The sequence below is a fragment of the Oryctolagus cuniculus genome, chromosome 18 (assembly GCF_051225735.1).
Source record: "Oryctolagus cuniculus isolate XC-2025 breed Fujian yellow rabbit chromosome 18, ASM5122573v1, whole genome shotgun sequence".
NCBI classification, from domain to species: Eukaryota; Metazoa; Chordata; class Mammalia; order Lagomorpha; family Leporidae; genus Oryctolagus; species Oryctolagus cuniculus.
The window spans coordinates 18,799,778-18,817,907 of NC_142884.1; the positions used below are offsets into that span (position 1 = coordinate 18,799,778).

At 49.6% G+C, this 18,130-nt stretch overlaps 1 protein-coding gene across 1 annotated transcript in view; it reads left to right on the top strand.

Annotated features, from left to right (window-relative positions):
• Positions 1 to 2,536: 2,536 nt before the first annotated feature.
• LOC149120806 (putative ATP-dependent RNA helicase TDRD12) overlaps positions 2,537 to 18,130 on the top strand; it is a 53,725-nt gene continuing 38,131 nt past the window's right edge. Inside the window, exons 1-2 of the mRNA XM_089319071.1 lie at positions 2,537 to 2,751; positions 17,223 to 17,381. Of these exons, the coding sequence (XP_089175197.1) occupies positions 2,674 to 2,751; positions 17,223 to 17,381 (237 nt within the window). The 5' untranslated portion in view covers positions 2,537 to 2,673. The remainder of the gene's footprint in view (positions 2,752 to 17,222; positions 17,382 to 18,130) is intronic.

Consider the following 18,130-nt stretch of genomic DNA (forward strand, 5'->3'; position numbering starts at 1 on the left):
TGTTTATTTGAAAGGCAGAGAGACAGAGATCTCCTGGCCACTGATCCATTCCCCAAATGTCTGCAACAGCCAGGGCTGGGCCAGGCTGAAGCCAGGAGCCCCAAACTCAATTTGGGTCTCCTGTGTGGGTGACAGGGATCCAAATATTTGGGCTATCACTTACTTCCTCCCAGGGTGTAGGCGAGCAGGAAGCTGGAATTCAAAGTGGAGCCAGGACTCAGATCCAGGCACTCTGATAGGGGCTACCAGCATACCAAGCTGTGTCTTCACTGCTGCACCAAATGTCCAAAACAATGGTGCAAGGTCTTTTAAAAAACAAAAAATCTTCCCATTAGCATCAGAGTTGGGGGAGGGGGGAGCAGGTTACAGGTACAGATTCTGAAACTCTGCAGTCTTAAGAGACTGGGTGGCTGCAGCCTCATTTTGAGTATCCATCCCAGTGCAACAGGAGAGAAACAGGACTCATTTAGAAAAATATCAAGCTCCTCACAACTGGACACGTGTCCATTTCTAGCTCCAAACCAATCAGGAGCGAGGAGTGTCAGATCCTCACCGGCAGTGACCCCTGCTGCCCTGGTAGGGACTCCTGAACGTTCAAGCATGCCCAAAATGGCCTCATGTGAACTTTCCGGGGTGATGGTATCAAGCACCATTGCTGTGGTGTGTCGTGTGCAAAAACAGTGAAAGCCAAATCAGCGGTGCCTGTGCAGATCACCTAGCTGGGTGCAACATGGTGTCCTGTGCCCAGGGGTTTGAGCCAGATTGAAGTGCCGTGTGCACTGGGGGAACAGGCACGCCTTCCCACCCCCATGAAAGCACCTGTTCGGCTCCCATAGGACAGCAAGTTGATGGAAGCTCACCCTGCTGTGCTGTCCGTGTGTTGGAGCATGAGCGCCCCATAAACCCTTCTGGGTTGCATATTGGCCCCTTGTCAATTTCTATCTGCAAGTGAGCCAAAGATCCTGGGCTTGGTAAGGCCACTGTGATGTACAAATAGTTCCACTTTCTGGAAGCAGGTTTGTGACAATGTTTCAGGATCACCTTTTGCAGCATGAGTTAATCAAAGAAAAAAAGACAAAGGTTGTCCTTTGCATTCTTCATTAAAAAAATTTTATATATTTGAAATGCAAAATGAGAGAGAGAGAGAGAGCAGGAAGGAGGGAGGGAGGGAGGCAGGGAGGGAGAGAGAGATCTTTCATCCACTGGTTCATTCCCCAAGTGCCCTCAGTAGCAGGGCCGAGTTGGGCTGAAAGCAGGAAATACAGCTGCATCTCCCACGTGGGTGGCAGGAACCCAAGCACCTGGGCCTTCCCCTGCTGCTTCTCATGCACATCGCAGGAAACTGAACCCAAGTGCAGACGGACACCCCACGCAGGGGCTCCAGCCACCGCGCTGGCACATCGCCTGCCCGTGTTCTCCACCTCCTTTCAGGCTCGGGACCTTCCACGTCTCACCTGTCGACAGGTGTGCTGGCCTGCCAGGTATGTAGCCTGCTTCCTCGCCCCCCCCCAGCACCAGGTGAACACCACGCTCCCCATCAGCAGCTTCCTGCCTAACTCGCAGGCGCACACCACACACCTGTGGGCCCTGTAGAATCAAGCTTTTTTTTTTTCCTTGAATTTTTATTTTTTTTAAAGGTTTACTTGAAAGTCAGTTACCGAGAGAGCCGAGCTTATTTTTTTAAAACTGGAGGCTTACCTGAACATCTTGCTCTCCCAGTACAGAACCTAACAATTCCCATGCTCTCTCTAATCTGGTCTTCCACTATTTTGTTATTTCCACATAGAGCTTAAGAAACCTTGCGCCCACCCCCACCCCCCATTGAAATACTAAGGAATTCAGCTGTAAAAGCTTCCTGGGGGGGGGGGGTGTCGAGGTTTCTTTCATTTTTTAAAAAAATATTATTTATTTATTTGAGTGCTAGTTAGAGAGAGAGGGAAAGACAGAGAGAAAGGTCTTCCATCAGCTGGTTCACTCCGCAGATGGCCAGAGCTGGGCCAATCAGAAGCCAGGAGCTTCTTCTGGGTGCAGGGACAGAGCCTTCCAAGTGAGAACTCTGGTGGCTGCTTCAGTCACAGGAGCTGCAGACCCCGGCCCACTCAGAGGACGGGGTCGTGCACACTTCCGCTAAGACAAGCAAGCCCCGCACAGAGACCTGGGGAGCGCGGCCCGCTGGACGCTGGGGGTGGACAGCCCAGCAGGCCCCGCGCGCTCCCGGCGGGGAGGCCAGCCCAGGTCCCCAAGCCCCCGGGCGCCCCGCGGCCCAGGAAGCGAGCCGCGCGCCAGGACCGCGGGGCCCCCACGCCCCTCCCCGCCGCACGGCGGCGCTGCGCAAGGCCGGCCGTTGTCCGGGGCCGTTGGGCGCCCACGTGGCTTCTGGACGCCTGGAGGCCGGCGCGGGGGCGGGCGCCATTACGAGAGGCCGGGGGGCGCGGGGTGGAGCCGACGAGGAGCCCAGAGCGCGCCCGCGGCGGCGGCGTCGGGTGGGAAGACGAGGCGCGGCACTGGGGGGCGTGGCGGCCGGCCTGCAGGCGGGGGCGCGTCCAGGGCAGGAAGCTGGAGTCCCCGCGGAGCTGGTGGGCACGGCCCCCGCAGAGGCCTGAGGCTTCCGGCGCGACGGCAGGGGCCGCCCCCGGGGCGGCGGCGGTGGCCGCGCGGCTCGCCACGCCCGCCATGCTCGCCGCCGGGCGCGTCGTCCAGGGCAAGCGGGCCAGAGGCGCGGCGAAGATGCTCGAGGTCCTGGTGCTCCAGGTGAGCAAGCGGCCCGCGCAGGGACGGTCGGGCCCGGGTCGGTGCAGGCGGGAGGCTGGAGTGCGGGTGGGGGTCGCTTCAGAAGGGGGCGCGTGCGCTGTTCCCGACGACCCCGGAGGGCGGTTGCTGCGAGCTGTCTCGCACTAGGTGTGCGTTCCTGACTCGGGCACGTTGGCAGGTGTGTCGGTGCCCCGCACACCCCAGCCCACGTCCGCCCTAGGTTAGGGCCCTCGCGGGGAACCGTGGACCTGGCTCCCGCCCTTCCCCCGCCGCCCTCGGGGCTCGGCTTCCGGGACCCCCCCCCCGCCGCCCTCTCCTCACGCGGGTGTCCTGGTCCCCGGGGCGGGCATGGGCCGCCACCTTGGAGACTTGAGGTGCCGGGAGGGCTCCCGAGGAAGACTGAGGGGAGGCGCTGGAGGAGGGAGTTTACAAACCGGAGCCAGGGTGTGGGATGGGGAGGGGCGCCGCGAAGGAGGGGGATGGGTGGTGTCTGTGTTCTGTGGGTTCACCCGACCAGAGCGTCACACACCCCCGAAGCCGCTGACTCCTTGCAAGGAGGCCTGGCTCAGACTTTTCAATTTGTTTTATTTATTTCACAGAGTTAGAGACAGTGAGAGACACAGACAGACAGACAGAAAGGTCTTCCTTCCGTTGGTTCACTACCCCCCCCCCCCCCACAAATGGCCGCCACGGCCGGCGTGCTGCGCCGATCAGAAACCAGGAGCCAGGTGCTTCCTCCTGGTCTCCCATGCGGGTGCAGGGCCCAAGCACTTGGGCCATCCTCCACTGCCCTCCCGGGCCACAGCAGAGAGCTAGACTAGAAGAGGAGCAACTGGGACTAGAACCCGGCGCCCATATGGTTCGCTGGCGCCCCAGGCAGAGGATGAACCAAGTGAGCCATGGCGTCGGCCTCGGCTCTCAGACTTTGAAGGGATTTCAGGTCTCCCTGGGAGGCTCCTCTGCACTAGTCAATGTTCTCCATCAGTCCTAAATATGTCAGTCCCAATTCCTTCCTGTGAAAGGGCTCTCACCCATCCTGCCACGTGCACGCCCGTGGGTGCAGGACTTGGGCAAGAAGTGCTGGACTCGTGCCCTCCTGCTTGGGAACCCGTGTGTGTGTTGGGCCCTGGAACCAGCTTATGTCCCCCCTCAGCTCTGCCCGGCCTCCACTTATGACTGCGACCTGGCTCACCCTTGGAGCAAATCTTCTGCCCCTTATAGGAGTATGTGCCCCAGTGAGGTCCAGGTTCCGGCTGTCCTGATCCAGATTGATGTGGCATTTCCATGGATACGGTGCCCCCTCCCACCCTGTGCCCATCAACAGGTGATGGGGTACCCTCAGGGTGGTGTGCATGGAGGATGGGAAATTATTTAGCTTTCACATTGTTTAGTTTTGAGGTGTCCTCTTACACATGAGGATGTCATATGAAGTGAGGTGAGCCAAGCAGAAAGGCCCACGTGCTGTATGATTCTGTGAGCGAGTTGAATGGCAGCTGCCAGAGGTTGGGTTTGTGCGTACAGGGCAGATTCAGTTTTGCAAGGTGAGGAATTCTGGAGATGGCTGGTGCTCATGGTTGCACAACAGTGCCAGTCTACGTAATGCTACTGAACTGTACACTTAAAATTGCCCAAAAGGATGAATTTTATCTGGAGTTTGCCACGACTTTTTAAAAAGATTAACTTATTTGAAGAACAGAATGACAGAGACCAACAGAGAGGGAGGTCTTCCATCCACTGGTTCATTCCTCAAATGGCCGCAACAGCCAGATCTGGCAGAGTCTGAAGCCAGGAACCAGGAGCTCCATCCGGGCCTATCATGTGGGTGGCAGGGGACCAAGCACTGGGACCCCGAGGCACATTCCCAGGGAGCTGGATCAGAAGTGGAACAGGTGGGACTCAAACTGGTTCTTGGTGGTCATGAGACAGGAACCCGGCAGAGAAGAGAAGCAGCGACCCAGAAGACAGCGGCCTCCCTGGGTGACGCAGACAGAGGCGAGAGCTGTACCTGGAGAGCCGCATCACCAGGAGCCCTGTAGCAGGGCAGCTGTGCTGTTCCTGAAGAGTCCGGCCTGCAGGAGACTCTGCCACATCTGGCGGGGCCGAGACCTCTCCTGGCTAAGGAGGGCAGAGAAGAGCTGTTGGCTGCCAGGAACGTGAGGAGGGCTCGCACGCCCCAGCTGGTTAGGTGCCGCGTGTGATGTCTGCATCGCACCTCAGGGTGCCTGTTCAGATCTGACCGCTCAGCTTCTGGTCCAGCTTCCTGTGTGCTCACATGGGAAGGCAGCGTATGATGGCCCAAGGACTTTGACCCCTGCCCCTGTGTAGGAGGTCAGAGTGGAGTTCCTTCCCTCCTCCCAGACTTGGCTGTTGTGGGCATTTGGGGAGTGAACCAGCAGATGGAAGAGCTCTCTCCCCATCCCCCACCTTGCTCTTGCTGTCCGTCTCTCTCTGTCACTCTGCTTTTCAAATACATAAGTACACACAGCATATATGAGGAAAGCAGCCCGGGCCACACACTTCTGTGTTTGAAATCTGGGAGGCCGTAGCACCCTGATGGCTGGGCACGTGGCCTTGGAGAGTGGCAGAAAGCAGTAGTCCTCGGCCTTCCCTGGGAAGCTCCTGGAGGAACTGGCAACTAGAACTCTGTATGTTGCTGTCTGCAAAAACTGGGCCTGGCTTGCATTTTACAGGTTTTAGGAGCAGATTTCATTTAAAAAAAAAAAAATTCTAGCAGCCTCAACATTTAACAATAAAAAAAATTATTTATGTATTTTCATTGGGAAGACAGGTCAGCAGAGTTCTTCCATCTGCTGGTTTACTCCAGAATGCCCACAGCAGCCAGGGCTGGGCCAGGCCAAAGCTAGGAGCCTAGAGCTCAGTCCTGGTCTCCCACGTGGGTGACAGCGCCACAGTGCTTGAGCCATCATCTGCTGCCTGACCAGTAGGCACGTTGGCAGGAAGCTGGATTGGTGGTTGTGTGGCCTTGATGTGAACCAGGCACTCTGAGTATCCCAAGCCGTGACCTGACTGCTGCCCCAAACGCCCACCCCTAAGAATGATTTGTAAACGTCTTTCCTAAATTACTCTTTGGAAAATTTTCAAACACAAAACAGCATCATGAATGCCTGTGTGTACTACACCCACACTAACTGGTTGGTAACGCTTTGTTGCGTTTGCACTTCAGAAATATGTGTATGTAAAAATTACTTTTTCTTTTTTGGTTGAGCCATTTGAGAATGAGTCTAGAACTCAGAGCACTTAAGTGATTTTTCTAGGAACAAAGACTTCCTCTTATAGAACTATAATGTAATCATCACACTTGAGAAATTTAATGTTGGTGCAAGTCTGTTACCTGATACACAGTCTGTACTCCCTTTGTCCTGATAAGGTCTACTGTAGCTTGTTTTTTCTGATAAAGAACCCAGAACTACACACTGCATTTAATTGTCATGGCCTTGTAGAGTTCATTCAGGCAGTACATTGGTCTACCTTTGATGATACTGAAATTTCTGAAGAATAAGGGCAGTCACTTTGCAAAGTATTCCTCAATAATTATAACTATATTAATATATTTAGGTTAGACACTTTTAGTAAAAATGCTACATAAGTTATGCCACGTCAGAGGACAAGATGTTTTAAAAAAAAAATTGATGCTGGGGCCAGCATTGTGGTATAGCAAGGTAAGCTACCACCTGTGATGTCAGGACCCCATATGGGCACCTGTTCAAATCTCGTCTGCTCCACTTAAGATCTAGCTCCCTGCTAATGTGCCTGGGAAAGCAACAGAAGATGACACAAGTGCTTGGGCCTCTGCCACCCATGTGGGAGACCCAGATGAAGCTCTTGGCTTCATCCTGGTCCAGCCCTGGTCATTGCAACCATTTGGGGAGTGAGTGAATTGGTGGGTGGAAGATCTCTCTCTGCCCCCCTCTCTGCCTCCCTCCCTCTCTAACTCTGCGTTTGAAATAAATAAGTAAATCTTTTTTAAAAATTCAGATTAATTTAAAAATTTTAACTTTTTATTAGAAAATACATTGGAGATGCAGAAAAGTGTGGAAAATAGTATCAATATTGGGACACCCACCAAACTCTTATTTATTTGAAAGGTAGAGACACAAGGAGAGACAGAGCTCTCCCATCCCTTTGTTCACACCCCAGATGCCCACAGTAGCCAAGGGGGGGCCAGGCCAAAGCTTGGAGCTGGGAACTCACCCTGAGTCCCCCACACTGAGGACAGGGACCCAGTCACTCAAGCCATGGTCAAGAGGCCTCCTAGAGTGTGCACTGATTAGCAGCAAGCTGGAATCGGCATCAGAACGTGCACGGAAACCTAAGCACTCCCATGTGGAATGCAGACCCTGCCTGAGGATTCACTGCTATGACAAAAGCCCACCCCTATTTTTTAATTGATGTATAATTTATTTACAGAAAAATTCATTCCTTTTTGTGTAGACTTCTGTATTTTGAAAAATGCATAGCATCGTGAAATCACCCCAACAGTCAAAATGCAGAAGCATTTCCTCACTGCCCCATATTCCCATGATGACGCTCCTTTGTAGCTGTATCTTTCTCTACCTGTAATGCTTTATAAAGAAGATTGTTTTCTGCTGCTATTAGTTTTTCTTTTCTAGAATGTCACAGAAATGGGTGCCTGCAGAATCCCAGAGCAGTAGTGGCCTTTCACTGTGGCTTCTTCAAAGACGACACATTGGATACTGCTTTGTGTTGCTGCATAGGGTCAGTGGCAGAGTAGTATTCCGTGGTGTGCACACACAGCAGTTTATACTCACAGGCCACTGGAGTTGTTTCAGTTTAGGGAGATGATGAACAGCATTGCTATAATCTTTGCCTACAGGTAGTTGTATGGACTCGAGTTCATTTCATTTGGGAGAATAACTAGGATGGAATTGCTTGTGTTTTAACTTTATGAGAAACTGATGGACTGTGTTCCAGCATAACTGCCTTTTTGCATTTCTGTCAAAAATGTCTGAGTTCCCTTTTTCTCTCTCTCACTGTCTGACTTTGCCTGTCTAATAAAAGGGGGGGGGGGCGCAGCGCCGTGGCTCACTTGGTTAATCCTGCACCTGCAGTGCCGGCATCCCATGTGGGCTCTGGGTTCTAGTCCCGGTTGCTCCTCTTGCAGTCCAGCTCTCTGCTGTGGCCCGGGAAGGCAGTGGAGGATGGCCCAAGTGCTTGGGCCCTGCACCCGCATGGGAGACCAGGAGAAGCACCTGGCTCCTGGCTTCGGATCGGCGCAATGCGCCGGCCATAGCAGCCATCTGGGTTGTGAACCAACGAAAGGAAGACCTTTCTCTCTGTTTCTCTCACTAACTCTATCTAATAATAAAAAAAAAAGTATGAGTTCTATTTGCTCTTCATCCCTATATACAGTTAGTATTGTAAGGTTTTTTGTTTGTTTGTTTTTTAAAGATTGATGATTTTGACAGAGTTAGAGATCTTCCATCTGCTGGTTCACTCTTGAATTGGCCACAAAGGTGGGAGCTGGGCCAGGCCAAAGCCAGGAGCCCCGACTCCATCTGGGTCTCCTTTATGGGTGCAGGGGCTCAAGCGCTTGGGCCATCCTCCACTGCTGTCCCAGGCACATTACATTACAGGGAGGTGGATTGGAAGTAGAGCAGCTGTGACTGGAACCCACGCCCTTTCTCCAGCGCCAGCCTCACCTGATGGCTGTAGACTCACAGCTGAGACTTGGACTTGAGGTCGGATAGTGAGTCCTCCAGTTGTGTTCTTCTTTCTCATGATTATTTAGGCTGTTCTAATTCCTTTGTCTTTTTTTTAAATAAAAGATTTATTTTTATTTATTTGAAAGTGAGAGTTACAGAGAGAGGTAGAGCCAGAGAGAGAGGTCTTCCCTCTGCTGGTTCACTCCCCAAATGACTGCAACACCTAGAGCTTATCTGATCTGAAGCCAGGAGCTTCTTCCAGGTCTCCCACGCAGGTGCCGGGCCCAAGGACTTGGGCCATCTTCTGCTGCTTTCCCAGGCCATAGCAGAGAGCTGGATCGGAAGTGGAGCAGCCAGGACTCCAACCGACGCCTATATTTTTTGCCGCCGCTGCAGGCTGTGGCTTTAACCCGCTGCACCACAGCACCAGCCCCTAATTCCTTTGTCTTTCCAAGGAGGATCTCATTATTAGCATGCTGATTTGTAACCACCCCTTCCCTGCAAAAATCCATCATTAAACCTGCTGGAATTGTGTTGTATTTCTAGATCACTTCAGGGGAAAACAGCCGTTTCTTAATTATGGCCCCCACAGGTGCTAGGGGGCATCCCACCCCCAGCATTGCCCAGCATCGCATGAACGGCCTCCATTACTGTCAGCCACCCCTCAAGGCGCATAGTCCATGGTGCTGAGGGTCCAGTCGGGCCCTCCGCTGAGGTGGATGGACAACCCCTGCCCCAAGGGTGACCTTTTTCGTTTGATCAGTAATTTTTTTATGATCTTGTCCTCATCACCTATTTGTTTTTTTTTTTTTAATTTTTTTTTCTTTTTTATTTTTTTTTATTTTTTTTTATTTTTCATTTTTTGACAGGCAGAGTGTACAGTGAGAGAGACAGAGAGAGAAAGGTCTTCCCTTGCCGTTGGTTCACCCTCCAATGGCCGCCGCTGCAGCCGGCGCACTGCGCTGATCCGATGGCAGGAGCCAGGATCCAGGTGCTTTTTCCTGGTCTCCCATGGGGTGCAGGGCCCAAGCACCTGGGCCATCCTCCGCTGCACTCCCTGGCCATAGCAGAGAGCTGGCCTGGAAGAGGGGCAACCGGGACAGAATCCGGCGCCCCGACCGGGACTAGAACCCGGTGTGCCGGCGCCGCAAGGTGGAGGATTAGCCTATTGAGCCACGGCGCCGGCCCCCTCATCACCTATTTGTATACAAAAGTTGCTTAAAATTTTAAAACCAATCTAAAGAGACAAAAACTAAAGGATCGCTGCATTTATTTAACTGGGCAGCTGTTCCCTCAAGCTTCGGCCCTGCGTAAGTCAGTCCACTTCCAGAGTTTCTCTGCAGCCACCGGCCCTGCTGGTCTCTTTAGGGCTGACCCTCCTGTGTCAGAGGCTCAGCTTGTACGGTATTGCTGGATTTGAGCTGCACTCCAGTGTCAGCCCACCTGCCTGTCTGTGTTGTGGTGGGTCCAGGGAGCTATCTTGAGGACTTTGACTGTAGTAGGGGTGGATGGAACAAGGGTCTGTTTATTTCTAAGAGTTTGTTTTATCTGTTTGAAGGCTTTTTTATTTGATTTAAAGATTTTATTTATTTGAGAGGTACAGTTAGGCAGTGAGAGGGAAAGACAGAGATAAAGGTATTCCTTCCGTTGTTTCACTCCCCAATTTGCCACAATGGCCAGAGCTACGCCGATCTGAAGCCAGGAGCCATGAGCTTCTTCCTGGTCTCCCACGCAGGTGCAGGGGCCCAAGGGCTTGGGCCATCTTCTATTGCTTTCCCAGGCCATAGCAGAGAGCTGGATCAGAAGTGGAGCAGCTGGGACTCGAACCAGCGCCCATCTGGGATGCCAGCACTTCAGGCCAGGGTGTTAACCCGCTGCACCATAGCGCCAGCCCCGAGAAGGCTTTTTTACAATAGAGGACTTTTCCCCACTTTGTGGCTTTCTAAGTCTGGAATTTGCAGGTCTAACAAGCAAATTAGATACAACAGGATCTAAAACAAAAAGATTGAATCGTTATTAGAGTACCTAGGAAATGTGTTCTCTAAACCAGGAGCAGGTTTTCTCACAGAGAGAGGCATGTAGGCCTGGCCAGGTACGTATGAGGCCCGACCTCTGTCTTTACATGGGATAGTGGAAGAGACATCATAAGAAAGGTGTGAACCTCTTGAGGGAAGACCCCCTGTTGACTCCATTACCTAGGCGGCCTGGGAGAAGAGTTGGCTTGAACAGGAGGTTAGTACAGAACAGGCGGCACTTCTGAAAGGAAGATTGCAGTCCTGCCTGTCCTGACCCGAGGCCTTGCCCTCAATGGCAGTAGTTATCTTGGAAGCCGGGCAGAGTAAAGGGCTCTTTGAGCTTGGAGCCAGTAGGATCTGTGGTTCTAACCTGGGATCCCTTCAGCCCCAAGGCAATTCCATTCACCCAGCTCTTGACAGAATTTGGTAGAGGCTGGCTTTTTTCAGGATGGCTGTTTGCCCCATCTCCTGGCTTTCCAAATTGAAACCTGATGCCATTTGGGATGGACTGGCCTCACTGGGTCTCGTTGATGGCAGAACACTGTGTAAAGTAGCTATTAGTTGGCTTGACAGCTATCTTTACATTCCTCCTGCTAAAGCAGACCACAGAGGCATCCTCTAAGATGTCAGTTAAGGGGTTGTTGAGTTCTGTCCTTAATCTTTGGTGGCTGAGCTAGAAGTCTGTAGTCACAGGCATGTTTTGACAGTTTTTTTTTTTTTTGAAACAATGCAGTGCCCATGAGGAGAGCTATGTTCTTTAAGTAAGATCAAAACATGAAGATCGTTTCACTAATTTGTCTATAAATTTTGTTATTAATTTGCCAAGAACAACTTTAACTTGGACTTTAGAGGGAGCAATGAGCACTGTATTATACCTCTAACTATATTGTTTTTAGATAAATAGTATACCTTTATGGTTGCAAATACCTAACACAAGTGCAACTTGTTTGACCAGCAGACCCAAATGCAAACATGTCAATAACTTAAGAAAAATTTTTTTTTTCGTTTTTCTGTACCAACAAATTGAGAACAGCCTATTTATCATATTTATTTAAGTCAGGTGCACCAGAAAGGTAATTTGTGTTAATTTAGCAGTTTTTAATAATTTTTATATAGACACACAATCTGCACATAAGTATCTGGCTCCTGCCATCGGATCAGCCTGGTGCGCCGGCTGCAGCGGCCATTGGAGGGTGAACCAACGGCAAAAAGGAACACCTTTCTCTCTGTCTCTCTCTCACTGTCCACTCTGCCTGTCGGAAGAAAAGAAAAGAAAAGACAAAAAAAAAAAATTAATGGGGCTGGCTCTGGTGCAACAGGTTAACGCCCTGGCCTGAAGCGCCCACATCTCACGTGGGCGCCGGCTCCTGGCTTCAGATTGGCACAGCTCCGGCCATTGCGGCCAATTGGAGAGTGAACCAGCAGATGGAAGACCTCTCTAACTCTGACTTTCAAATAAAGAAATCTTAAGAGTGTTAATTTTTTTTTAATCTATGATGTCAGTGACCACCCGAGGCTGTTGACATGAGCTGCCTAGACTAAGGAAGCCTTTTGAGTCCACAACTCTCAGTATTTGGACAAGGCCAGAAGCAAAGTGGAAGTTCTCTCCTCCCTTTAGAGAAAAGTACATCCTCTTTTGATGGCTGCTGCTTTCCACTGGGGCCTCACAGAGATCCTTCATGTAGAACATTTTTTCCACAGTGTCTTAGCTTTCTATGCTTGACATGTAAAACAAGTCCATATTTAAACAGACTTTTAAAACTTTGAAACTTTTAGAACTCAGCTGTTTTTAAACAAGTAGAACTTAATGAGACAACGATTATCTCAGTAGGATACAAAAAGACTATTTTCCCAAATATCTATTAACACTTAAGTATTTCATCAACCTCATTGCTTTTACAGAGGATCAGATTTTAATCTTACATCAAAAAAAAAAAAAAACAGATTGATAACTTTTGTAGCTAACAAAAAAATTGTATAACCATTTAAGACTTCCACACACCTTTTGCAACTACCTAAACCGTTTTATCTTTTCCATTCCAATCTTACAATCCATGTCCTTTCTTTATTATTTCACTAAGAAGCACAGCTTTGACTTGGCAACCTTTTTTCCATCTGTTGATTTTCTTGATTTACATTGAAAATCACAATTTAAAAGAATATCCCGAATTTCAACCTTAGTTACTTCTGAGCAGTCTTGAATTATTTTTATTTATAGACAGCTTATGAAAACCTATTTGTCAACAAATCCAGAGTTTTTCATAGACTGTAAGGTGTTAAGAGTACCTAAGTTTACATGTAGACACATGTATCTCATTTACCTTTACCCAATTTACATTTAGCAACTACACAGATTGTTAGGGTTGGAGTAGCTGGGGTTCTGGCCTTTTGTACCCCCCTCCCCTGCCGCCCTGGGATGAGAGAACTGACATCAACGGAGACAGGTCACTTCATTAAGGCAAAGAGGGAGAAGCATCCTGTTCTAGAAAAGTCTGGTCTGGAGTGCACTTGGGGCTGGGGTTTTATGTGGTTAAGGAGGGAGTTTGCCACTGTCGCTGTGGGGGAGGGAGAAGACTTTGCAGCTGGTGGAAAGTGGAACTAGGGGGCTCTGGGAAGCCTTGGGAACTTTCCTCAAATCTAATTAGAAAGCTGCCCTGTGCAGCTCATCTATTTAATTAGTTGTTTTGCAAGGAGTCTGGGGGAGGTTGCACCTGGTTCCCCAACCAGAGGAGGTTGCACTGGTTGTCAGAAGGAAGGGAGGAAATGGGGAGGGGGTGGGCTGAGGGCAGAAGGAATGCGGAAGGGGCGATGAGCCCTTTACAGATGACTGAAGATACTGGCATTGTATCATACTTTGTCTGAATTAATGTCAGAACTACATTTATATGGAATTTTATTTTTTATAAAACTGGAAATCAGTTTTATCAACCTGAGATCTGTTAAATGGCCATTTTTCATTTAGTCACCTGCTGTCTGGCAAGGGTTAGCATCATTGCAGAACCTGTAATGGTTGCATAGAAGCCAATAGGGATTACAGTTGAAGCCTTCATAGGTAAGCCGATGACAGCCACATTTCATTCCCAGGACAGATTTCTCTTTCTTCTTTAGACCTTGGGAAAGCCTCTAGCACAACCTCAGTGGTGTCAGCTAGAAACAAGTTTAAGTAAAAGACAAAGGCCTCTGCCACACTTGGGGAGGCTCGGTTCCTGCACCCTGCTTGGCTGTTGCCGTGAGAGCACAGGCTCTTGTTCTGCAGGGAGGGCTCTGCTCCGGCACTGAACCCTGAGCTGCTTCCCGCCCTCTGCTTGGCGGGCTCCACTCTTTCCTTGGGGTGAGTGTCCGGGCTTTTTTGTTTGTTTGTTTGTTTGTTTGTTTTTTGTTTGGAGGCCAGAGACTAGTTAAAGCAGTGAAAACAGATTTTATTCAGTACCTCCTGAGGAGAGCTGAGCTCCATTACCAGTGGTGCAGAGGTGCCTGGGTGTTTTAAAGGGAGGGCTGGGGTTGGCACAGCTCAAGGGAAGAGTGAGAAGAGGTCATTCAGGGTAAATGCGTGATCCCAGCTGTGTGTGCTAGCTGGAAGTTATGGAAGTTAGCACGCTGTCTTCTTGCAGAAACTGGCATGGCGGCCCTGGCCTCATAGGAGTGGCTACTGAGCAGGGACACACTTCCAGATTTGCAAGCTTTTTTGAGTGAAGTCTCTAAGAACGGAAGGTTGGGGCCTGCCTCAGATGATAGCCTGAACAGTCAGTTCTTCTGGCATTGTGGAGCTTATTCAGGCAGGCAGGCAGGCAGGCTTGCTTATTTATCAATTTTATTTAAGAGTGACAGGGGTCGGGGGAGAGAAATAGCTCTTATCTACTGATACACTTCCCAAACGCCTACCATGGCCAGGACTGGACTGAAGCCAAAGCTGGCAGTAGGGAACCCATTCCAGGTCTCCTGCATGGGTAGCAGGAACCCAGTTGGGCCATCACTGCTGCCTCCCAGGCTCTGCATTAGCAGGAAGCTGGAGTCAGGAGCTGGAACTGAATATTGAATCTTTAGCACTCTGGCGGGGGGATTCAGTGAGTGTCATGACTGTTAGGCCACATGCTCACCACTCAAGTGAGCACTTTAATGAATAATTGCAGTCATCCCAGGGTTGTGGCCTTGTGCTGCTGGAAGCCGGAATCTGGTTGTCTCTGAGTGCGAAGGACTGAATGGAGCCACATGCCCGGAGTGCTGTTTCTAGGGGCAGCAGCTGTAACTGCGTGCTCCTCTGAGCCCTGCACTGTTCACGTACTCCGTACTCCTTGCTGTCTCGCCCATTGCCGTTCAGGACTTGGCAAGGATGGGGGGGGGGTGTTGATGTGCAGACATCAGGGCTCCCTCTATGGCTCTATTTCAGAATTTCTCCCCCTAATCCTCACTGGCACCGACAGCTCTGATTCCCCGAGCCACAGTGTGACTTTGTGTTGCGTTGTTGCCACTCTGTACAACTGGGAGGTGTTCTGGGATAGTGCCCAGTGAAGTTCCTTCTTTCGAGGGTCAGCTCTCCAGTGTCTGTTGCTTTTGCTAGCTCTTCATTTATTTTGTGTTTTTTCAGGGTTCATAATTGTGCTGTGTGTGTAACTTATACACTATTTTGTCCTTGCCAGAATGACTGCTGTTCATTTTCCAGTTATTTATTATGAGAATAGTCAAACATTCAGAAAAATAATACGATTACTAAGATGAACTCTTCTATTCCTGCCACTGGTAACTTAGACTCCATATCTCTGGGTGTTTCTGCTTCCATACCTTTTCAGTAGACAGAGTTAGGGAAAACCTCTGAAAAATCGTGCGTTCTGGCCGGCTCTGTGGTTCACTTAGCTAATCCTCCGCCTGTGGCACTGGCACCCCAGGTTCTAGTCCCAGTTGGGGCGCTGGATTCTGTCCCGGTTGCTCCTCTTCCAGTCTAGCTCTCTGCTGTGGCCCGGGAAGGCAGTGGAGGATGGCCCATGTCCTTGGGCCCTGCACCCCATGGGAGACCAGGAGGAAGCACCTGGCTCCTGGCTTCAGATCAGTGCAGCACGCTGGCTGTAGCGGCCATGTGGGGGGTGAGCCAACAGAAGGAAGACCTTTCTCTCTCTATCACTAACTCTGCCTGTCAAAAGAAAAAAATCATGAGTTCTTTTTTAAAATTTAATTTTATTGGCCAGTGCCGCGGCTCACTAGGGTAATCCTCCGCCTTGCGGTGCCGGCACACCAGGTTCTAGTCCCGGTCGCGGCGCCGGATTCTGTCCCGGTTGCCCCTCTTCCAGGCCAGCTCCCTGCTGTGGCCAGGGAGTGCAGTGGAGGATGGCCCAAGTGCTTGGGCCCTGCACCCCATGGGAGACCAGGAGGAAGCACCTGGCTCCTGGCTTCGGATCAGCGCAGCATGCTGGCTGTAGCGGCCATTTGGGGGGTGAGCCAGCAGAAGGAAGACCTTTCTCTCTCTCTCTCTCTCACTGTTTAACTCTCCCTGTCAAAAAACAAATCGTGAGTTCTTTTTTAAAATTTAATTTTATTTATTTGAAAGAGTTACACAGAGAGGTAGAGACAGAAAGAGAGGTCTTCCATCTGCTGGTTCACTCCCCAGATGGCTGCAACAGCTGGAGCTGTGCCAGTCGGAAGCCAGGAGCTTCCTCCAGGTCTCCCATATGGGTGCAGGGACCCAAGTTCTTGGGCCATCTTCTGCTGCTTTCCCAGGCCACAGCAGAGAGCTGGATTGGAAGTGGAGCAGCCGGGACCCGAACCGGCACCCCTATGGAATGCTGGCGCTTCAGGCCAGGGCTTTAACCCTCTGCACCACAGCGTCTGCCCCAAATCATGAGTTTTTAGTGATGTTGTCAATCAAACTTAATTTGGGGGTGACTGGTGCTGTGGCATAATAGGCTAAGCCTTTGCCTGTGGTGCCGGCATCCCTTATGGGCACCAGTTCATGTCTTAGCTACTCCTCTTCTATCCAGCTCTATTGTATGGGCTGGAAAAGTAGTAAAAGATGGTCCAAGTATTTGGGCCCCTTCACCTGCATGGGAGACCCAGAAGAAGCTCCTGGCTCCTGGTCTCGGATCTGCCCAGCTCTGGCCGTTGTGGGCATTTGGGGATTGAACTAGCGGATGAAAGACCTTTTTCTCTGTCTCTCCCTCTCTCTCTAACTCTACCTCTCAAATAAATAAAATCTTTTAAAAAATTTAATTTTCCATTTTATAATTCTTTCCCCTAACAATAAAAATAACAATAGTAGATAACAATAGTAGGTAATAATAACAATAGTAGATAAGACCCATCAGAGAAGTCAGTCTAAGTTTCATCCTTATTCTTTCTACTCCATTCTTTTCTCCTGTAGGAGGTAATCTGTATTTGTTTTGGTTCATCTGCTGTCATTTAAAAAAATATGAGCAGGCTGTATATATATTCATACTTATTTTTCTTACACAAAAAGAATACTAAAAATGTTCTGAACCTTTTATATATATGGATGTTTTAATAGGTATTTTAATAATAAGAATATTTTTAATATTTATATTTTTAAGCTACAGGAGACCAAATAGAACTGATTGCTTTTTGAGTTGTACTACATAATTGAGAATTGCATATTATTGATCACATGTTTTAAATTTTATCTTTGGCTCTTTCGTATGACCATTTAAGAGAAAGGTAGTTGTCAAAAATGATAGATCACTTAAATTAGAAAGTTACATGTTTCTAAGGTTTATTTGGTTTTAAAAGAAATCATGCATGATTTTATAATCTTTTAAAAATTCTGCAGGTTGAAGATCCAGATTGCTTCTGGGTTATTATAAAAGGATGTAGTCCCTTTTTGGATCATGAAGTCGACTATCAAAAACTAAATAGCGCCATGAATGACTTCTATAACAGCATGTGTAAAGATATAGAAATAAAACCATTAATGTTGGAAGAAGGACAGGTATGTATCTGAATGCACTTTATTTATTGTATCTTTATTATTATTTGAAGATTTATTTAGTTGAAAGGCAAAGTTAGAGGGACAGATAGATCTTCCATCCTCTAGGTCAATCCCCAAATGGCCTTAATGACCAGGACTGGGCCAGGCCGAAGCCAGGAGTCAGGAGTTCCATCAGGATCTCCCACGTGGGTGCAGGGACCCAAGGACTCAGACCATCTTCCTTTGCTTTCGCAGGCTCATTAGCAGGGAACCAGACTGGAAGTGGAGCAGCCGGAACTGGAACCAGCACCAGCCTTTAATTATCCTATCTTGAAACACTAATCAGGATGTAGGGGTGGGTGTTTGGCCAGGTAGTTGAAACACCACCATGTTAGAGTGTTTACATTCGGTTCCTGATTCTAGCTTCCTGCTAATACACAGACCCTGGGAAGCACCAGATGATAGCTCAAGTAATTAGATCCCTGTTACCCACCTGAGAGACCTGGATTGAGTTCCTAGCTCATAGCCTTCACCCTCTCCCCCACGGCTGTTGTGGGCCTTGGGGAGTGAATCATTGGGTGGGAGTGCTCTGTCTACCAGATAATTGTTAAAAATATTTCAGGAGCTTAGAATGATGAATGTGATTAGAGTATTTTAACGTTCATGGCTGTTGCCTTGTGTTAGGTTTTTGGGTTGCATGAGACTCAGGCTGATGGTGGCAGGGGGTGGTGCTTGTGTAGGTCCAAGTGGGGCCTTGGGATAGATGCCAT